The sequence below is a fragment of the Bos mutus genome, chromosome 2 (assembly GCF_027580195.1).
Source record: "Bos mutus isolate GX-2022 chromosome 2, NWIPB_WYAK_1.1, whole genome shotgun sequence".
Taxonomy (NCBI): Eukaryota; Metazoa; Chordata; class Mammalia; order Artiodactyla; family Bovidae; genus Bos; species Bos mutus.
Genome location: NC_091618.1, coordinates 15229488 through 15252720, shown reverse-complemented (window position 1 = coordinate 15252720; position 23233 = coordinate 15229488). Strand labels below are relative to the sequence as shown.

At 45.0% G+C, this 23233-nt stretch overlaps 1 protein-coding gene across 5 annotated transcripts in view; it reads right to left on the bottom strand.

Annotated features, from left to right (window-relative positions):
- AZIN2 (antizyme inhibitor 2) overlaps positions 1–10512 on the bottom strand; it is a 46459-nt gene extending 35947 nt beyond the window's left edge. Inside the window, exons 1-5 of one of the 5 annotated variants that reach the window (XM_070379096.1) lie at positions 10402–10512; positions 10192–10309; positions 9711–9801; positions 9408–9585; positions 7391–7564 (exon numbers count right to left, since the gene is read on the bottom strand). In XM_070379096.1, the coding sequence (XP_070235197.1) occupies positions 7391–7564; positions 9408–9512 (279 nt within the window). In that variant the 5' untranslated portion in view covers positions 9513–9585; positions 9711–9801; positions 10192–10309; positions 10402–10512. 5 annotated transcript variants of the gene reach the window in all.
- Positions 10513–23233: the final 12721 nt, after the last annotated feature.

Genomic DNA, 23233 nt, shown 5'->3' with positions numbered 1-23233 from the left:
ACTCATTTTATTGTGACCTCTACTGTAGTTGTCTGGAACCTAACCCACAATATCTCTAAGTTATGCCTGTGTTTTTAAAAAGACTATATTTCAATGGCTGCAACTAGAAATTATTATTCTAAGTGAAGTAAGTCAGAAAGAGAAAGACAAATACTCTAAGATGTTATTATATGTGGAATCCAAACTATGACACAATTGAACCTATCTAAGAAACAGAAACAGAATCAGGGGCCTAGAGAGGAAACTGGCGGTTGCCAAGGGGATGGGCTGTGGGAGAGGGTTGAATTGGGAGTTTGGGATTAGCAAGACGCAAACTGGTATACAGAAAAAGGATAAACAAAAAGTCCTGCGGTACAGCACAGGGAACTATATTCAATACCCTGTGATAAACTGTAACGGAAAAGAATATGAAAAAGAATATATATATATGTATAACTGAGTTACTTTATTGTATAGCAGTAATTAATACAGTATTGCAATTTAAATATACTTCAATTATAAATAAATTCTAAAAACTAAAAAAAAAAAGAGTGTGTTTCAAATGGGGAGTTACTATTCAGTGGGTATAGTGTCAGTACCGCAAGGCGAATAAGTTCTAGAGATCTGCCGTACGACACAGTGCATATTGTCAACAACTGCTTGTTGTTCAGTCGCTCAGTTGTGTCCGCCTCTTTGCGATCCCATGGACTGCAGCACGCCAGGCTTCCCTGTCCTTCACCATCTGAGTTACTTATATACGTAAAAAATTGTGAGGAAAGATCTCACGTTAAATGTCGCTCCACACACACACACATGCACACACTCCAAAAAACAGTACAAAACAAACAAAACCTTTTTTCGTGGTAAGAGCAAAAAAACATAGGAGGATCAAGGAATGTCCCCTACAAGGTCTAAATGCATCAACACAGACAGATCTCCAGCCTGGTGAGTTTTAAACCCACTGAGGCACGGTGCGTACCAGATGAATATTTTATATTTTGTTACAAAATCACAGCATACTTTATATATTTTCTATGGATCATATTTGTAAGTATTTTTAGAATATAGCCACCAAACTCAAACTCAGAATGTTGATTATCTCTGGAGATATAAAGCTGATGTTCTACTTCTCTTCTGCAGATGAATCAATGTATTATTTGAATAATTCAAGATGAGTGTTTAGTATAAAGTGCTCACTGGATCCTGCAGATCACTGGGGACATTGGTAAGAGGAAATTCCTTGAAATGATGAGTGGAGGTCAGGAAGCAGTGGCTTAAGGAGTGGGTGCTAAGGGAAAGAGACAAGTGAGTATAGATAAGTGAGTGTAGACAACTCAGTTTGGTTTTCAAGAGGGAGCAAGGGATTGGACCGGGGGGAAATGTGGTGTCCAGAGAAGGCTTTTTAAGATGGGAGGATGCTGAGGGAGACAAGAAGAGAGGGCAAGGGATGGCGTGGGAGAGATGACAGAAGGTCCTTGGGAAGGTGGGTGGGTGGACCAAAGCCCCACATAAGGAATGGTTGGTGCCCTTGACCCTGGAGCCTGTCTGGGGCATATCTGTACACAAAGCCCCAGCTCACGCCTGTCCCTTGGCCATGCATGTGTGTGCGTGCTTAGTCGCATCCAATTCTTTGCAACCCCATGGACTGTAGCCCTCCAGGCTCCTCTGTCTGTGGGACTTCCCAGACAAGAATACTGGAGTAGGTTGCCATTTCCTTCTCCAAACCGTCTTCCCAACCCAGAGACTGAACTCATGTCTCCTGCGATTGCAGGTGGATTCTTTACCACTGAGCCACTCGTGAAGCACCAAAGCATGATGCTGTACAGGGTGGCCACCAGCTCTAGCCTACCAGAAGAGGGCAGCCTCGGGCTTCCAAGAAAAGCTATACCACCTCGGAGTAAAAGCACCCAAGGGCTAGGTGATCCCACCTACCCAGGAGGGGTCCCATCTCTGCCATCCCCTCCAGAAGACCTTCATGAAGACAGCAGCCATAAAGTCAGAGAGGCCCTCGCCATAATCAAGTGGCCCTTCCCTGTGCATCCCTCAAACCTCTGGGCCTCCTTCCCTTATATGCTAACTGCTTCCTCATGGGACTGTTGTCAGAATCACCGTGATAATAATTACTTTACAGAGTTGTTTCGAGAATCAAATTAGATCATGTACAGAAAGCTCTTGGCAGACAGCCTGGCACAACAGATGCCCTCAGCAAACAGTAGATGCTTTTAACATTCCCCACTGACTTTTAAGCCCTAACACCACAGTTTTGCTCTTTTGAAGGCCAGTCCTGAAGCTTGAGGGCCAGCACAGGGCCCACCTCTAGGTTTCCAGAAGCAGAGGAGTCTAGTCAGTAAGGTTTGGTCTTGTTCTTCACTCCTACACTAAGCAGGCTGGAAAAGGGTCCCCTTCCACCTCGATCAGAGCAGAGACTCTGAGAGCTGCAAGGGGCAAGTCCTGGCTCTGCCATCAGCAAGTTTGGCGCAGCTGGTCCCCAATTTCAACTGCAAAATGGCGATCTCCCCCTCAGATACCTCACCGGGTCTTATGTAGGCCATGCATGAAACTTGGTGTGCAAAACAAGAGCTGATGCAAAGGGGCTTCATGGGTGACAAAAGAGAGACTTATCTGCAAAGGACACTAATGTGTATCTCTGATGAAGGTGAACCTGCTCATTCCAACCCCCACCATTGGTGCGTACCTTTCTTCCACTTAGAATCCCTCCATCCCTGCATGCCGCCCAGGCAAACTCTCCTTCTGTCTCCTTCAGGATCTCTTTCTAGAATCCTTACAACACCCAGCCATATTGCTGATCAGGATTTAAAAGGGGTTCCCTCTCAAAACAATCATTGCTGCTGCTGCTGCTAAGTCGCTTCAGTTGTATCCGACTCTGTGGGACCCCATAGACGGCAGCCCACTGGGCTCTCCGTCCCTGGGATTCTCCAGGCAAGAACACTGGATTGGGTTGCCATTTCCTTCTCCAATGAATGAAAGTGAAAAGTGAAAGTGAAGTCGCTCAGTCATGTCCGACTCCTAGCGACCCCATGGACTGCAGCCTACCAGGCCCCTCCGTCCATGGGATTTTCCAGGCAAGAGTACTGGAATGGGTTGCCATTGCCTTCTCCAAAACAATCATTACTAACCATTTAAAAAAATAACAGTAGTAACAATATCACAAACCAATGCCCACCAGGCTTTCTCCCACCTCAGGGCCTTGGCGCTTGCTGGTCCTTTTGCCTGGAATGCTCTTCCCCTAGTTATCCACCGGGATTGATCCTTTGTTTTCTGCAGAACACTGTTCAGATCTCAGTGAAGCCTTCCTTGGCCAAACTTTCTAAAAGTACAACCCTCTCTCCCAACAACCATGTCTCTTCCCTACTTCCCTTTCCCACCGTAATTTTCTCCACAGCATTTACCATCTAAAGTACCATAGATTTTCATTGTTTGCTTGTTCTTTAGAAAGCAAGTTCCATGAAGGAAGAATCTTTTTTTTGTTTTGGTCACTTGCTAAGTCCCACTAAGAAAAGAACCTGACCCCACAGTAGGTGCTCAATAAGCACTTGCTGAATGCATAACTATGTCAAACCTGTCTATGTCTCGGAGGAAACTATGTCTCATAGGAAACTCTATAGCTAAAAGACTTTATCAAGTGAGAACAGAATGAAGATAGATAAGCTGTACATTCAATTCAATGACAACAGAGTCTGTTTTACTCAATACTATATTGCCAGCTGAGGAAGGCTTTCTAATCTCTCCTTGCTATTCTTTGGAACTCTGCATTCAGATGCTTATATCTTTCCTTTTCTTTGCTTTTTGCTTCTCTTCTTTTCACAGCTATTTGCAAGGCCTCCTCAGACAGCCATTTTGCTTTTTCGCATTTCTTTTTCTTGGGGATGGTCTTGATCCCTGTCTCCTGTACAATGTCACGAACCTCCGTCCATAGTTCATCAGGCACTCTATCAGATCTAGTCCCTTAAATCTATTTCTCATTTCAACTGTATAATTATAAGGGATTTGATTTAGGTCATACCTGAATGGTCTAGTGGTTTTCCCCACTTTTTTCAATTTAAGTCTGAATTAGGCAATAAGGAGTTCACAATCTGAGCCACAGTCAGCTCCCGGTCTTGTTTTTGCTGACTACATAGAGCTTTTCCATATTTGACTGCAAAGAATATAATCAATCTGATTTCGGTGTTAGCCATCTGGTGATGTCCATGGGTGGAGTCGTCTCTTTGTTGTTGGAAGAGGGTATTTGCTATGACCAGTGCATTCTCTTGGCAAAACTCTATTAGACTTTGCCTTGCTTCATTCTATACTCCAAGGCCAAATTTGCCTGTTACTCCAGGTGTTTCTTGACTTCCTACTTTTGCATTCCAGTCCCCTATAATGAAAAGGACATCTTTTTTGGGTGTTAGTTCTAGAAGGTCTTGTAGGTCTTCATAGAACTGTTCAATTTCAACTTCTTCAGCATTACTGGTTAGGGCATAGATTTGGATTACCGTGATACTGAATGGTTTGCCTTGGAAATGAACAGAGATCATTCTGTCGTTTTTGAGATTGCATCCAAGTACTGAATTTCAGACTCTTTTGTTGACTATGATGGCTACTCCATTTCTTCTAAGGGATTCCTGCCCACAGCAGTAGACATAATGGTCATCTGAGTTAAATTCACCCATTCCAGTCCACTTTAGTTTGCTGATTCCTAGAATGTCGACGTTCACTCTTGCCATCTCCTGTTTGACCACTTCCAATTTGCTCGATTCATGAACCTAACATTCCAGGTTCCTATGCAATATTGCTCTTTAAGAGCATTGGACCTTGCTTCTATCGGACCTTGCTTCTATGCTTAATAAAGGACAGAAATGATATAGACCTAACAGAAGCAGAAGATATTAAGAAGAGGTGGCAAGAATATGCAGAAGAACTGTACAAAAAAGATCTTCACAACCCAGATAATCATGATGGGATGATCACTCACCTAGAGCCAGACATCCTGGAATGTGAAGTCAAGTGGGCCTTAGGAAGCATCACTACAAACAAAACCAGTGGAAGTGACGGAATTCCAGTTGAGCTATTTCAAATCCTAAAAGATGATGCTGTGAAACTGCTGCACTCAATATGTCAGCAAATTTGAAAAAGTCAACAGTGGCCACAGGACTGGAAAAGGTCAGTTTTCATTCCAATCCCAAAGAAAGGCAATGCCAAAGAATGCTCCAGCTACTACACAATTACACTCATCTCACACGCTAGTAAAGTAATGCTCAAAATTCTCCAAGCCAGGTTTCAGCAATACGTGAACCGTGAACTTCCAGATGTTCAAGCTGGTTTTAGAAAAAGCAGAGCAACCAGAGATCAAATTGCCAACATCAGCTGGATCATCGAAAAAGCAAGAGAGTTTCAGAAAAACATCTATTTCTGCCTTATTGACTATGCCAAAGCCTTTGACTGTGTGGATCACAACAAATTGTGGAAAATTCTAAAAGAGATGGGAATACCAGACCACCTGATCTGCCTCCCGAGAAACCTGTATGCAGGTCAGGAAGCAACAGTTAGAACTGGACATGGAACAGCAGACTGGTTCCAAATTGGGAAAGGAGTACGTCAAGGCTGTATATTGTCACCCTGCTTATTTAACTTATATGCAGAGTACATCATGAGAAATGCTGGGCTGGAGGAAGCACAAGCTGGAATCAAGACTGCCAGGAGAAATATCAATAACCTCAGATATGCAGATGACACCACCCTTATGGCAGAAAGTGAAGAGGAACTAAAAAGCCTCTTGATGAAAGTGAAAAGAGGAGAGTGAAAAAGTTGGCTTAAAGCTCAACATTCAGAAAATTAAGATCATGGCATCTGGTCCCATCAATTCATGGCAAATAGATGAGGAAACAGTGGAAACAGTGGCTGACTTTATTTTGGGGGGTTCCAAAATCACTGCAGATGGTGATTGCAGCCATGAAATTAAAAGACCCTTACTCCTTGGAAGGAAAGTTATGAGCAACCTGGACAGCATATTAAGAAGCAGAGACATTATTTGTCAACAAAGATCCGTCTAGTCAAGGCTATGGTTTTTCCAGTGTTCATGTATGGATGTGAGAGTTGGACTATAAAGAAAGCTGAGCACCAAAGAATTGATGCTTTTGAACTGTGGTGTTGGAGAAGACTCTTGAGAGTTCCTTGGACTGCAAGGAGATTAAACCAGTCAATCCTAAAGAAAATCAATTCTGAATATTCACTGGAAGGACTGATGCTGAAGCTGAAGCTCCAATACTTTGGCCACCTGATGCGAAGAGCTGACTCATTTGAAAAGACCCTGCTGCTGGGAAAGATTGAGGGCAAGAGGAGAAGGGATTAACAGAGGATGAGATGGTTGGATGGCATCACCAACTCAATGGAGTTGAGTCTTGGTAAACTCCGGGAGTTGATGATGGACAGGGAGGCCTGGCGTGCTGCGGTTCATGGGGTCACAAAATGTCAGACACAAATGAGTGACTGAACTGAACTGAACTGCATTGCCAGCCCTACCTAGCAGAGTGTCTAGCATACTGCAGGAGTAAAATGAATAGAGATAGTAAATAAACAAATCTAAAGAGAACAGTCCATTCTAAAGGAGATCAGTCCTGGGTGTTCATTGGAAGGACTGATGCTAAAGCTGAAACTCCAATACTTTGGCCACCTCATGCAAAGAGTTGACTCATTGGAAAAGACCCTGATGTTGGGAGGGATTGGGGGCAGGAGGAGAAGGGGACGACAGAGGATGAGATGGCTGGATGGCATCACCAACTCGATGCACATGAATCTGTGTGAACTCCAGGAGTTGGTGATGGACAGGGAGGCCTGGTGTGCTGCAATTCATGGGGTTGCAAAGAGTTGGACACGACTGAGCGAATGAACTAACTAAAGAGAGCAGGAGGGAATTAAGACAATCAGATCAGATCAGATCAGTCGCCCAGTCATGTCTGACTCTTTTCGACCCTATGAATCGCAGCAAGCCAGGCCTCCCTGGCAGCAGAACTGGCAACAATAACAAAATTCTAAGAGTATTAGTTAAAAAAAAAAATACAGTCACACATTAATATTATAAAAGAAAAAAATAAAACCAATGATAGAAAGATGTTTTTGTTATGTCTTAATTAGAAGAATATCACATATAGCTCTATGCCAAGAAGTTTTAAAATCTCCATTAAAAAGGTGACCCACCTGCCCAGGGACACATGTGGTTCCAATGCGGAACTTCAAGGCTGGCAAATTCCTCCCTCATCCCTTAAACTCCTCCCAAGTGGGTGGCCCCTCCCAGAGGACAGGGGCCACCACAGGTCACTCCTGCCTCCCCTGGTCCACCCGATTGCAGCAGCTGCAATCGGGCCAGGTGTGAGCATTCAGTAAGTCAGTTTGCAGGTAGGGGATAGGGGCTCACCTTGTTGGCACAGCTGAAGCCCAGCCCCAGCTCGGCCAGGACCTTCAGCACGCCCGGGCTGCTGTTGCACTTGACAGCGTAAAAGGATCGGACTCGAGGCAGGCACTTCAGAAAGCAGAAGTGCTTCCTCACCACGGCACCCAGGTCGGCCACGAAGAAGGCAGCGACCTCTTCCTGTCCAAGAAGAGGGGTGAAGATGAGACCCCACTCAGCTCCCTGCTAGTGCATGCCACCCACGTTCCCCCCAAGTACCCTGCTCTAAAATTCTCTGGGGCTCCCCAAGCCTACAGGGTGTGCAAGGTTCTGTGATCCAGCTCCAGTCCCTCCCCTCACGGCAGCTCAAACTCCAGCTCTGTCTTCCATCATTTTCCACCTCCCAGCCTTTACTGTCACCACGCCTCCATGTAGAATACCCTGCCCCCGTAGGAGTCTGGCAAATTCTTAATCTACCTTCAAGTTTCAGCTCAAATGCCACCTGCCCCAAACCAATAAGGCAATTCTGCCTTTAATGCTCACACTGCATTTTGCACATGTTGCCAAAGTATCAGAACTGGGTTATATATACATCTTTCTCCTCCAGATCAATTCCTTGAAGACCAAAGCTATGGCCTTCAGCCACTGGCTTTCACGTTTAGGAACTCAATGAAGCCTTGAGGTAGTCCCATTGTAGAACTGCAGCCCAAACCTGTGGACAACTGTCTGCTGATGGCTGGATGTGTATGAGGCCATGGGTGAGACTACATTATTTAAACCTTTCCTGCGCCTCAGTTTCCCTTTTATGCAACACCTTTTTACTGATGCCCACTTGGCATCTGATCAAGCATATTTATGCAAGTATGCTAAATAAGGTACAAAGATGAACAGACAGGGCTCTAGCCGTAAAGGGCCTTGAGTCTGGACAAGAACTAACCCTGCAAGCAATTACAAGCCCATTCAGGAAATGCTAAGCAGGAGTTTCTACAAAATGCAGCCGGAGAAGTACAAAACCTGCCTGGGGCAATCAGGAAGAGGTGACACAGATGAGTGATAAGTAAAGAGTAGAAACGGGTATTGGAGAAGGAAATGGCAACCCACTCCAGTGTTCTTGCCTGGAGAATCCCAGGGATGGGGGAGCTTCGTGGGCTTCCGTCTACGGGGTCGCACAGAGTCAGACATGACTAAAGCGACTTAGCAGTAGCAGCAGAAACAGGTAAGAGGCAAAGAGGCTGGGAGAAGGGTGTTCCATGCTGAAGGAACAGCCTGGACAACAGAGTGATAATGGAGCACATGGAATCATTGGGGAATATGAGCAGAGTAGTTCAGTTCAGATGGAGCACGATACATACCCTGGGAAAAGCCAGAAATGGGGCTATGAAGGCAGAGGGGTTCTGACTTGGATCCTGTAGGCAGTGGGAAACTGCCAAAGAATTTAGATTTTGAGCAGGGCTGTGATAAAGTTGGAGGGGGTGGGATGAGGCAGGGAAAAGTTTAGGGGGGTTATCAAGAGATGAGGCCTAAACTACAAAGTGAGGTTCCAGAAGAGCACGTGTGTGCATGCTAAGTCCCTTCAGTTGTGTCTGGCTCTGCGACCCTATGGACTGTAGCCCTCCAGACTCCTCTGTCCATGGGGATTCTCCAGGCAAGAATACTGAAGTGGGTTGCCATGCCCTCCTCCAGAGGATCTTCCTGACCCAGGGATTTAACCCTTATCTCTTATGTCTCCTGCACCCTGAAGGATAATTTAAGGAGGCTGAATTTACAGAACTTGTGGTGCCCAGGTGTGGGAGAGAAAGTGAGGATTCCCAGGTTTCTGACTTAGAGGGCTGGGTAGATGATGGTAGTGTTGTTCATGAAAGTGGAGGACACAGGAGGGGCAGGACTGGGGCAAGGACCAGGAATTTGCAGATGAAATGAGCCGTTCTCTTGCATACAGCAAGGATAGAATACCAAATGAGTGAAAAGAACCAGATGAGGGCCCTAGGGGGCAGCTGAGCCTGCTGTGAGAATAGAGGTCCCACCCCCACCCCCAGACCCTCACCGTGGTGGCCTGTGAGGCCCCCAGAGTGAGCTCCTCCAGCAGGTCTCGGGTGCTGAAACCCTCCTCCACCATCACAAAGTCCGTTTCTCTCAGGTAGCCAGCCATGCCGAGGGGGAGGACCCGATGGGCTGGATGGAGTTGCCGCTGCCTCCGGCCGCCTTAGAAAGTATGCAATACACTGCGGGAGGAGAGTGAGGGACGGCTGGGGGACTGGCCTCAGCTGCGCCCCTCCCCTCCCCAAGCCAGGGCACCCAGTCCTGTCACACCCTGCCCCCAGCACAAGCCTGGGGAGCTTAGGCTCACTGAGGAAAGTGAGGACGATCAGGACTTCTGGCCTGGGACAAGGTATTATATGCCTAGATGTCATTGCCTCTCCGAGCCTCAGTTTCCCCATCTGTAAAATGGATAAATTGCTTTGGTGATCCTTTCCAGTTCTGAAATTAGGGTTTTGGTTAAAAGGGAAAGAATGAGAGGGAAAGGGCAGAACAATCGAGGGGAGAAGTTTCCAGGTGCCCCCCCCATCGTGACCACGCCCAGTTAAAGTGGCTGCAGGTGGCTCCACCAAGGAGTCTCAGCTCTCTCTCTGACCCTGGATATGCCCGACCCCCTCTCAGAGTCTACTTTCACCGTTTGTAAAGTCGGGGGCGGGCTGGTCCTGATGTGCTAGGATTCTAAGCATGCATAGGAGCTCCACATGGTGGGTGGGGGCCGCGGACTGAGATTCTGTCCTGGTGAGCCCTCCTGAGTGCACAGCCGAGGTCCCGCCCCCACAAAACCCCCTTACCAAGCCCCGTGCTCCTTCGCGGGGGCCAGAGCCAGGCGCGCTGCTAGGGGGGGTCGCCGGTGACCTCGAAACCTGTGCAACACCCCGAGGAGTGGCAGTTGCGGAGCCGAGGCCCCTGCTGAGAGGAGGCAAGAGTAGCCAGAGAGCAGGTCAGCATCGGAGCCGAGAGCGCCCGCTCCCGAGGCTCCCCGAGGGTCTCCCCGCACTCGCCTTAAAACGCATTTACACGGCTTCGGCCCATAGGTCTCCCCAGCGAGTGAATCGGATCCTCCGCGCCTCCGCTCGCTCGCTCCCCCCGGCTCGGGCCCCGCGGCCTGCGCCCCGCCCGCCCAGCAGCTACCGACCCCCCCACGCCCCGCCTTCCACCCGTCACCCACTTATATAAGCCCCGCCCAGACCCCGCCCCTGGCACACAAGCCCCGCCTCCACCCGGCGGCCCCTCCGTAGCCCTGGCAACTGGGTGCCGCCATCCCATTGGTCGATTCCGACATAAAGCCTTCAACTCTGCTAGCCAGCTCCGCAAACCTGAGCCTCAGTCCCAGGGAGACCCCTGCGCGACTCGCCTACGCTGGTAAATCGGTATTGCAGGACCGCCAACTCAGAATCCTGAGCGCCTACGCCATGGGACCCTTAGCTCCTGGATCTTGGGTCTTAGAGAATGTGCAGAAAGCCAGGAGATTTACTATTCGCTGAGAAGCCTTTGCTGACGGTGTCTCTTCTCTGATCTGGTGAACTGCCCACTCGTCCCTGGAAGCCCAGGCCAAATGTCATCTCCTTGTATTACTTTTCTCATCAAGTCCTTTTCATTTGTCTCTTCCAGCATCCTCCAACTCAAAACCCAGATGAAATGTCTTCAACGATGCTTCTTGTCATATTCTCAGTTCAGGGCAATACCTCCCTGCATCCCATCTTCTGAATCGGGCAAACTTCTACTCACTTCTCAAGTAAAATGTGTCCCCCCCTCTCCAAGAAGCGTTCTCTGACTTTCTCAAAAGAGCTTCTTCTTTTATATCTAATGAACTCCTGCTCCTGCGCATCCATCAAAGCCCAGTATGTCACCTCCCCCATTGAGCCTACCAAGACTTTCCTAGCTTGGAGAAGCAACGGAACTCACAGTACTTACCTCTGGGTGGACTCCTTCCTTTTTCCGCTTTTGTTTCCTCATCTCATAACATGATATTCCTGTTGTTGTTTTACACTTCTTGTTTGGTTACACTTCCCGGTTGGTTTGAGAGCTCCCAAGGGCAGGAACTGAGTGCCTGCCTCCTCAGAGTGCCCAGCACTGGGCATAAACAAGAGTGCTGAGGAAGATTCAATATCTCTGCTATTCAAAATCGAACTGAAACGTTCATCTGAAACTGTAATTGTACTAGAACAGCCAAGACATTCTTGAAAAAAGAAGAGGATGTCTTCTACAAGATAGCAAAGTATTTTATAAAGGAAATGGCAACCCACTCCAGTATTCTTGCCTGGAGAATCCCATGGACAGAGGAGCCTGGTGGGCTACAGTCCACGGGGTCGCAAAGAGTCGGACACGACTGAGCGACTTCACACACATACATGGTCTTTAAAACAGCATGATGCTGGTGCAGGAAAAGGCAGTGGTAGAACAGAATAGAGTTTAGAACAGTCTTGTGCATGTTGGAGAATTTGGTACACAGTGAAGGCAGCATGTCAAATAAATCAGTGTGGCCAAAGAGCTTTTGGTCTGACATATGTGTTCACATCCCGTTGTCAGGCTATAGGCTTCTTGAAAGTCAGAGGCAATTCTTTTTTTATATACATGAACTTTTTTTGTATTGGGATATATTCAATTAACAAACCATGTTGTGATAATTCCAGGTGAATAGTACAGGGACTCAGCCTTACCTATACATGTATCCATTCTCTCCCAAACTCCCTTCCCATCCAGGCTGCCACATAACATTGAGCAAGGGTTCCATGTGCTACCCAGTAGGTCCTTGTTGGTTATCCATTTTAAATATAGCAGTTTGTACATGTCCATCCCAAACTCTCTAACTACCCCTTCCCCATTTTTTTCACCCTGGCAACCATAAGTTTGTTCTCTAAGTCTGTGAGTCTCTTTCTGGTTTATAACTAAGTTCATTTGTATCATTTCTTTTTAGATCCCACATATAAGGGATGCCCTTTGACATTTCTCCTTCTCTGATTTACTTCACTCAGTATAACGATCTCCCAATCCATGCGTGTTGCTGCAAATGGTATTATTTCATTCTTTTTAATGGTTGAGTAATACTCTATTGTGTATATCTTCTTTATCTATTCCTCCATCAGTGGACTTTTAGGTTGCTTCCTTGTCTGAAAGTCAGAGGCACTTCTTGTTCTGCATCAGTATCTCCCTAGGGCACCCTGCACAACCTAATCAAAGCATCCTTAGCACACAGATGGTATAGAACCTTGAAGTCTGGAAGAACCATTTTCTGCTCCCCACCTAGCGTAGCTGCATAACTGATGGATGTCCTTGGTTGGACCATCCTGCTGAGACCAGGGTCACGTCTGCCTGGTTTGATTTCCCCCTGTGAACTGAGAGCATCCAGATTAATGATTTCTGTGTGCCTTTCTGCCTGGAACACTCGTGCTTTCTATACTAGGAACAGCCTTTCAGAAAGCAGTCACTTTTACCAGAGGGGTCATTTGGCAGATCCATTCTGAGACATCTGTAGCCATTTGCACCGTAGTATGAATTAGTGACTGAAATCCTCCTAAGAATAAGCATCTACTGACTCGGAAGGAGTAGACCAAGATGGCCATGGCAGAAACCTCAAAGGGAGCCCTCAAGAAAAGATGACAGTAAGAGGAGGGAGGGGCACCCAAACAAACTGTCTTTACTTTTTAAAAAATCATTGTTGAGCTGGCTTTATGATGCCATAGTCTAAGTTTGCCTCACTAGCTCTTTTCATCACCTGATATAGTGTAGGCATGTAACAGACATATTCAATGTGCTAACTGAATGAACCAATAAAGATAAAAAGAAACAAACCATAATCCAGTCTGTCCATTTGAAAACTGTTAAGGGTTGGTAGTCAGAGCAGAAAAACCATCTCCTGAACTGGATACAAATACACTGTGGATTTATCTTTTACCCTACTGGGTATATGATGTCACTGAATCACCATGACAACCCTATGTCATAAGGCTATAATTGTCCCCATTTTACAGATAAAGAATCTGAGATTCAGAGAAGTCAGTAACTTACTCGGGGTCACACAGCAAGTCAGGGTGGACCCTAGGCTTAAACCCATCTGACCTGACCCTTCACCTTCATGCTTAACTGCCAACCAGTGGCTGAGCATTCAGGCCCCAGCTCAAAAAATGTCAGCCAGTCATGCTGCTGGCATCCAGGCTGAGATCTGGTGGCTCTTCTCCTGCTAGTCTCTATGCACTGTTATCAATGCGCACTGTTATCAATGCACTCTGTGCAGAGCCCTCAAAAACATATTGCCGAAGCAGGACAAAGAGACTTTGATCATTGTATAACTCAATTTCAGCCTGTTCTGCTTAAATCAGTCATAATTGTATTCACAAACACTCAATAATAAAAATGCCTTATGTGTGCCTATGGAACAACAGACTGGTTCCAAATAGGAAAAGGAGTACATCAAGGCTGTTTATTGTTACCCTGCTTATTTAACTTATATGCAGAGTACATCATGAGAAATGCTGGGCTGGAAGAAGCACAAGCTGGAATCAAGATTGCCAGGAGAAATCTCAATAACCTCAGATACGCAGATACCACCACCCTGTGGCAGAAAGTGAAGAGGAACTAAAGAGCCTCTTGATGAAAGTGGAAGAGAAGAGTGAAAAAGTTGGCTTAAAGCTCAACATTTGGAAAACTAAGATCATGGCATCCAGTCCCATCACTTCATGGCAAATAGATGGGGAAACAGTGGAAACAGTGTCAGACTTTATTTCTTTGGGCTCCAAAATCACTGCAGACAGTGATTGCAGCCATGAAATTAAAAGACGCTTACTCCTTGGAAGGAAAGTTATGACCAACCTAGACAGCATACTAAAAAGCAGAGACATTACTTTGCCAACAAAGGTCCGTCTAGTCAAGGCTATGGTTTTTCCAGTAGTCATGCATGGATGTGAGAGTTGGACTGTGAAGAAGGCTGAGTGCCAAAGAATTGATGCTTTTGAACTGTGATGCTGGAGAAGACTCTTGCAAGTCCCTTGGACTGCAAGGAGATCCAACCAGTCTATTCTAAAGGAGGTCAGTCCTGGGTGTTCTTTGGAAGGACTGATGCTGAAGCTGAAACTCCAATACTTTGGCCACCTCATAAGAAGAGCTGACTCATTGGAAAAGACCCTGATGCTGGGAGAGATTGGGGCAGGAGGAGAAGGGGACAACAGAGTTGGTGATGGACAGAGAGGCCTGGCGTGCTGCGATTCATGGGGTCGCAAAGAATCTTACACGACTGAGAGACTGAACTGATGTATGCCTAGAACTGAAGAGTTTGTAAAATACTTTCCTGTTCATCATTTTATTTGGGCTTCCCAGTATTTTATGGGATTTGATATCAGATAAATTTAGGTTTGGCTGAGGAAAACAGAAATGTCAAATGCAATAGAACCATGAACAAACAGGTTTACTCTACTATGCATGAAGTACTGCCTATGAAGTAGGCAGTCCAAATCTGGTATGGAAGCTCCACAAGGTCATCAGGAATGAAAGTGCCTCCTTTCTTTCAGTTCTACCTGGCTTCTAACCTCATGGTTCAAAATGGCTGCAAGAGCTCCAGCCACATTTGTAGGACTCCTATTTAACCAGTATACATGAATGTAACCAAATCATTCATGGCCAGTGTCCTTTCTGGTTGATCAGTGCCCATCTTTATATTGATTGTTAAATATTTTAAACACCAACCCTGCACATTCCAGGCAGGAGGAAGCAGCCACCCCCAAATTCTACACATGCTAATTTTCCAAGGGTTGCCATAACAAAGTACCAAACTCTGGGTGGCTTAAAACAACAGATATTTATTGTCTCACAGTTCTGGAGGCTAGAATTCCAAAATCAAACTATTGGCAGCACCACGCTCTGTCTGCTAATTCTAAGGAAGAATCCTTCCTGCCCCTTCTGTTAATAGCTTCTGCTGTCCACAGTCAATCCTTAGTGTTTATTGGCTTATAGATGCATCGCTCAGGTCACATGGCTATCTTCTTCTCCCTGTGTCTTCATATCATTCTCCCTGTGAACATGTCGGTCTCTGTGACCAAATTACCCCTTTTAATAAGGACTCCAGTCATATTAGATTACAGCCCACCCAAATGACCTCATTAAAACTAGATCACCTGTGTAAAGACCTTATTTCTTTTTTTTTTTTAAGACCTTATTTCAAAATAGAATATGAAATAAGAAATTTCATAATATGAATATGTAAAGACCTTATTTCAAAACAGAATATGGTATCATATTCTGTGATCCTGAGGATTAGAACTTTAACTTATCTTTTGTGGGGACACAATTCAAACCATACCAGCACTCCAATATTTCTTGTAATATTGTTGGCAAAATATAGATACAGGGTGCCACCTAGCTGCAAAGGAGGCGGGAAGGTCTAGTTTTTAGTTGGGTACATTGTTGCTTTCTCCCACTCCCATTAAAGTCAAGATACTAAAGAAGAAAGGGAGACTGGATATTGGGTGGAGCCTGGCAATCTCTGCCACAAGTAGGAAAGGTTATTTTCTCCTTTTACAGATACACCAGCTCAGAATAACTATGGGATTTGCAGGGAAGTAAATAAACATATATTGAGCACCAATTGTGTGACAGACACCCTGCTGAATACATGTCACATTTAATCTTTAGACAACCCTGCAAGACAGGCATTGTTAGTCCCATATTACAGATGAGAAAAGTGTGATTAAATCCATTGTCTGGTGAGTACAGAGCTGAGACTTAATTCTGCCCTGACTGATATTATGTCTGTGAGACGGACCCCAGGAATGGGGCATGAATGCTGAAAACAAAGGATTCTGAGACCAAGCCAAGGGCAAACAGCAGGAGCCTCAGAGAGGCTGGAACTCAGAGTCAGACACAAGGTGAATTGGCAGAAAAGGCACCAACCCCAAGTTAGCACTGCAAACTCCCCAAAGGCATTAGTGAGATGGAGACCCTTAAGTAACTAGAAGCGAAAAGCTCAAAGCAGCCATAGGCATTGTTAGGTCAAAGATGTATTCACATTAAGATGGAAAGTAACAGGACTTCCCTGGTGGTCCAGTGGTTAAGAACCCACCTTCCAAATGTAGGGGGATATAGGTTTGAGGAACTAAGACCCTAAAGCCCATAGGGCAACTAAGCCCTTGCACTACAGCTAAGACCTGACACTGCCAAGTAAATAAATAAAGAAAATACTATTTTGAAAAGACAGAAACTAACAGTAACCACCGTTTATTGACCATCTTCTGTGCTCCAATAATAACGATAGTAGCTTTATTATCAGTTCAGTTCAGTTCAGTTCAGTCACTCAGTCGTGTCCGACTCTTTGTGACCCCATGAATTGCAGCACGCCAGGCCTCCCTGTCCATCACAAACTCCTGGAGTTCACCCAAACTCATGTGCATCGAGTCGGTGATGCATTCCAGGCATCTCATCCTCTGTTGTCCCCTTCTCCTCCTGCCCCCAATCCCTCCCAGCATCAGTCTTTTCCAATGAGTCAACTCTTCACATGAGGTGGCCAAAGTATTGAGTTTCAGCTTCAGCATCAGTCCTTCCAATGAACACCCAGGACCAATCTCCTTTAGAATGGACTGGCTGGATCTCCTTGCAGTCCAAGGGACTCTCAAGAGTCTTCTCCAACACCACAGTTCAAAAGCATCAGTTCTTTGTCACTCAGCTTTCTTCACGGTCCAACTCTCACATCCATACATGACTACTGGAAAAACCATAGCCTTGACTAGACGGACCTTTGTTGGCAAAGTAATGTCTCTGCCTTTGAATATGCTATCTAGGTTGGTCATAACTTTCCTTCCAAGGAGTAAGTGTCTTTTAATTTCATGGCTGCAATCACTATCTACAGTGATTTTGGAGCCCAAAGAAATAAAGTCTGACACTGTTTCCACTGTTTCCCCACCTATTTGCCATGAAGTGATGGGACCAGATGCCATGATCTTAGTTTTCTGAATGTTGAGCTTTAAGCCAACTTTTTCACTCTCCTCTTTCACTTTCATCAAGAGGCTCTTTAGTTCCTCTTCACTTTCTGCCACAGGGTGGTGGTATCTGCATATCTGAGGTTATTGAGATTTCTCCTGGCAACCTTGATTCCAGCTTGTGCTTCTTCCAGCCCAGCATTTCTCATGATGTACTCTGCATATAAGTTAAATAAGCAGGGTGACAATATACAGCCTTGACGTACTCCTTTTCCTATTTGGAACCAGTCTGTTGTTCCATGTCCAGTTCTAACTGTTGCTTCCTGACCTGCATATAGGTTTCTCAAGAGGCAGGTCAGGTGGTCTGGTATTCCTATCTCTTTCAGAATTTTCCACAGTTTGTTGAGGAGCTCCACCTGTGGCAAAGGTCATGAGGGAGGAGGCTCGGCATACGCAAAGGTGGGATCAAGCCTCAGGAGTCCCCCTGGAAATTCTCGAGCATCTACCCCCAAAACCAGAGTCTGCCTACTTTCTGCTCTCACCTACACCTCTGACTTTATGGGGGGCTGTCCCCCACTACCTCTCTCTGAAAAAAGAGTTAGCTTACAGCTCCAGTTAATAATTCCTGGGTGTGACAGTGTTTCAACCTACAAACTCCTTTGGAAGTCCTCTAGCCTGCCTGAATAGGTTTTTCCGGCCACATGTGGTTGTTCAGAGCCTCCCAACTGTGAGAGGCAGGAGATGTTCTAAACTGTCTAAATACAGATTCCTTTGAGCAGCTAAAAGATTGATTAGAAATTGTATTGGTGAAGGGTTTTTCACTTGTTGGGCCAATGTTTGCTGCTAAGTTTCCATATCCCTTACCTGCTGTGTCCCTGGCAGTGTATTGATTAATATGATTGGTGTAAGTAGTAGCTCTAATGTTTGTAACCTTGGACCCTTGAGTTAATTCTTTTTCTTGTTATAGCCCACCACACCTTTGCCCTATAGGAATGCAACTTTATCTAATGCTTTTGGAGGGTGGCGCCTGACTAATCACCTTTAGAGAAAAATAAGTTTTCTGAAGAAAGGGTCTTAAAATGTTAACAGGCCTCCAGGCCAGAAGATGATGCAAATCACCTAAACTTTTGCATATGATAAGTTTGCAGGAAGAAAGCCTGGCTTACTGCATGACTCTACCCCTTCCCCCATTATCCTCTATGCATAACTTAAGGTATAAAAACTACTTTGGAAAATAAAGTACGTCCTTTTGTTCACCGAAATTTGGTCTCCCCATGTTGTTCTTCCTTTCGCCTTCTGGCTGAATTTTTCCTCTGAGGTGGGGAAGCTCGTCAAGCCTACTAATTTTGCCTGGGCTTCTAAGATCTGACTGGGGAGGCCTTAGTGTCTCCTCTCCTTCGGGAGAACGGGAGGACGCCTGCGGCCTTCGTAGGTGACGTAAATTCCCTGCTTTGGAATTTTGTTCAGCCTCTTTTCTTCACTGAATTTCTTCGCTGAGCTATCCTTATTTCACCACTCTTTATATCCTTAATTAACGTTTAATTAAGCAGTTGTTTCCTGATCCTCGCCAACGCCGTCCCCGCTTCGAATTCCCTGAATCCACCGGGGCTGGACCCCGGCAATCCACACAGTCAAAGGCTTTGGCACAGTCAATAAAGCAGAAATAGATGTTTTTCTGGAACTCTCTTGCTTTTTGATGATCCAGCAGATTTTGGGAATTTGATCTGGCTCCTCTGCCATTTCTAAAACCAGCTTGAACATCTGGAAGTTCACGGTTCACATATTGCTTAAGCCTGGCTTGGAGAATTTTGAGCATTACTTTACTAGCATGTGAGATGAGTGCAATTGTGCGGTAGTTTGAGCATTCTTTGGCATTGCCTTTCTTTGGGATTGGAATGAAAACTGACCTTTTCCAGTCCTGTGGCCACTGCTGAGTATTCCAAATTTGCTGGCATATTGAGTGCAGCACTTTCACAGCATCATCTTCCAAGATTTGAAATAGCTCAACTGGGATTCCATCACTTCCACTAGCTTTGTTCGTAGTGATGCTTTCTAAGGCCCACTTGACTTCACATTCCAGGATGTCTGGCTCTAGGTGAGTGATCACACCATCATGATTATCTTGGTCATGAAGATCTTTTTTGTACAGTTCTTCCGTGTATTCTTGCCACCTCTTCTTAATATCTTCTGCTTCTGTTAGGTCTATACCATTTCTGTCCTTTCTCGAGCCCATCTTTGCATGAAGTATTCCTTTGGTATCTCTAATTTTCTTGAAGAGATCTCTAGTCTTTCCCATTCTGTTGTTTTCCTCTATTTCTTTGCATTGACCACTGAGGAAGGCTTTCTTATCTCTCCTTGCTATTCTCTGGAACTCTACATTCAGATGCTTATATCTTTCCTTTTCTCCTTTGCTTTTTGCTTCTCTTCTTTTCACAGCTATTTGTAAGGCCTCCCCAGACAGCCATTTTGCTTTTTTGCATTTCTTTTTCTTGGGGATGGTCTTCATCCCTGTCTTCTGTACAATGTCACGAACCTCCCTCCATAGTTCATCAGGCACTCTATCAGATCTAGTCCCTTAAATCTATTTCTCACTTCTACTGTATAATCATAAGGAATTTGATTTAGGTCATACCTGAATGGTCTAGTGGTTTTCCATACTTTTTTCAATTTAAGTCTGAATTTGGCAATAAGGAGTTCATGATCTGAGCCACAGTCAGCTCCCGGTCTTGTTTTTGCTGACTTTATAGAACTTCTCCATCTTTGGCTGCAAGAATATAATCAATCTGATTTCAGTGTTGATCATCTGGTGATGTCCATGTGTAGAGTCTTCTTTTGTGTTGTTGGAAGAGGGTGTTTGCTATGACCAGTGCATTTTCTTGGCAAAACTCTATTAGTCTTTGCCCTGCTTCATTCCATATTCCAAGGCCAAATTTGCCTGTTACCCCAGGTGTTTCTTGACTTCCTACTTTTGCATTCCAGTCCCCTATAATGAAAAGGACATCTTTTTTGGGTGTTAGTTCTAACAGGTCTTGGAGGTCTTCATAGAACCGTTCAACTTCAGCTTCTTCAGCATTAGTGGTTGGGGCATAGACTTGGATTACTGTGATATTGAATGGTTTGCCTTGGAAACGAACAGAGATCATTCTGTCGTTTTTGAGATTGCATCCAAGTACCGCATTTCGGACTCTTTTGTTGACCATGATGGCTACTCCATTTCTTCTAAGGGATTCCTGCCTGCAGTAGTAGATATAATGGTCATCTGAGTTAAATTCACCCCTTCCAGTCCATTTTAGTTCACTGATTCCTAGAATGTCGACGTTCACTCTTGCCATCTCCTGTTTGCCTGCTTGCCACTTCCAATTTGCCTTGATTCATGGACTTAACATTCCAGGTTCCTATGCAATATTGCTCTTTACAGCATCGGAACTTGCCTCTATCTATCACCAGTCACATCCACAACTGGGTATTGTTTTTGCTTTGGCTCCATCCCTTCATTCTTTCTGGAGTTATTTCTCCACTGATCTCCAGTAGCATGTTGGGCACCTACCGACCCGGGGAGTTCCTCTTTCAGTATCCTATCATTTTGCCTTTTCATACTGTTCATGGGATTCTCAAGGCAAGAATACTGAAGCGGTTTGCCATTCCCTTCTCCAGTGGACCACATTCTGTCAGACCTCTCCACCATGACCCGCCCATCTTGGGTGGCCCCACATGGCATGGCTTAGTTTCACTGAGTTAGACAAGGCTGTGGCCCGTGTGATTAGATTGACTAGTTTTCTATGATTATGGTTTGTGTGTCTGCCCTCTGATGTCACTTGCAACACCTACCATCTTACTTGGGTTTATCTTACCTTGGACGTGGGGTATCTCTTCACGGCTGCTCCTATTATAGGGGACTGGAATGCAAAAGTAGGAAGTCAAGAGCTACCTTGAGTAACAGGCAAATTTGACCTTTGAGTACAAAACAAAGCAGGTCAAAGGCTAACAGAGTTTCACCAAGAGAATGCACTGGTCATAGCAAACACCCTCTTACAACAAAACAAGAGAAGATTGTACACATGGACATCACCAGATGATCAATACCAAAATCAGATTGATTATATTCTTTGTAGCCAGAGATGGAGAAGCTCTATGCAGTTGGCAAAAACAAGACTGGGAGCTGACTGTGGCTCAGATCATGAGCTCCTTATTGCCAAATTCAGACTTAAATTGAAGTAGGGAAGACCACTAAATCATTCAGGTACTACCTAAATCAAATCCCTTATGATTATACAGTGGAAGTGACAAATAGATTCAAGGGATTAGATCTGATAGAATGCCTGAAGAATGATGGATGGAGGTTCATGACATTGTACAGAAGGCAGGGATCAAGACCATCCCCAAGAAAAGGAAATGCAAAAAGGCAAAATGGCTGTCTGGGGAGGCCTTACAAATAGCTGTGAAAAGAAGAGAAGCAAAAGGCAAAGGAGAAAAGGAAAGATATAAGCATCTGAATGCAGAGTTCCAAAGAATAGCAAGGAGAGATAAGAAAGCCTTCCTCAGTGATCAATGCAAAGAAATAGAGGAAAACAGTAGAATGGGAAAGACTAGAGATCTTTTCAAGAAAATTGGAGATACCAACGGAATATTTCATGCAAAGATGGGCATAATAAAGGACAGAAGTGGTATGGGCCTAACAGAAGCAGAAGATATTAAGAAGAGGTGGCAAGAATACACAGAAGAACTATATAAAAAAGATCTTCATGACCCAGATAACCACGATGATGTGGTCACTCACCTAGAGCCAGACATCCTGGAATGAGAAGTCAAGTGGGCCTTAGGAAGCATCATTATGAACAAAGCTAGTGGAAGTGATGGAATTTCAGTTGAGCTATTTCAGATCCTTTAAGACGATGCTGTGAAAGTGCTGCACTCAATATGCCAGCACATTTGGAAAACTCAGCATTGGCCACAGGATCAGAAAAGGTCGGTTTTCATTCCAATCCCAAAGAAAGGCAATGCCAAAGAATGCTCAAAGTACCGCACAGTTGCATTCATCTCACACACTAGCAAAGTAATGCTCAAAATTCTCCAAGCTAGGCTTCGACAGTACATGAACTGTGAACTTCCAGATGTTCAAGGTGGATTTAGAAAAGGCAGAGGAACCAGAGATCAAATTGTCAACATCCGTTGGATCATTGAAAAAGCAAAAGAATTCCAGAAAAACATCTGCTTTACTGACTACACCAAAGTCTTTGACTGTGTGGATCACAACAAACAGTGGAAAATTCTTCAAGAGATGGGAACACCAGACCACCTGACCTCCCTCCTAAGAAATCTGTATGCAGGTCAGGAAGCAACAGTTAGAACTGGACATGGAACAACAGACTGGTTCCAAATCAGGAATGGAGTATGTCAAGGCTGTATATTGTCATCCTATTTATATAACTTATATGCAGAGTACATCATGTGAAATGCCAGGCTGGATGAATCACAAACTGGAATCAAGGTTGCCAGGAGAAATATCAATAACCTCAGATATGCAGATGACACCACCCTTATGGCAGAAAGTGAAGAGGAACTAAAAAGCCTCTTGATGAAAGTGAAAGAGGAGAGTCAAAAAGTTGGCTTAAAACTCAAGATTCAGAAAACTAATATCATGGCATCCAGTCCTATCATTTCATGGCAAATAGATGGGGAAACTGTGGAAACAGAGAGACTTTACTTTTTGGGGCTCCAAAATCACTGCAGATGGTGACTGCAGCCATGAAATTAAAAGATGCTTGCTCCTAGGAAGGAAAGTTATGATCAACCTAGACAGCATATTAAAAAGCAGAGACATTACTTTGCCAACAAAGGTCCGTCTAGTCAAAGCTATGGTTTTTCCAGTAGTCATGTATGCATGTGAGAGTTGGACTATAAAGAAAACTGAGTGCCGAAGAATTTATGC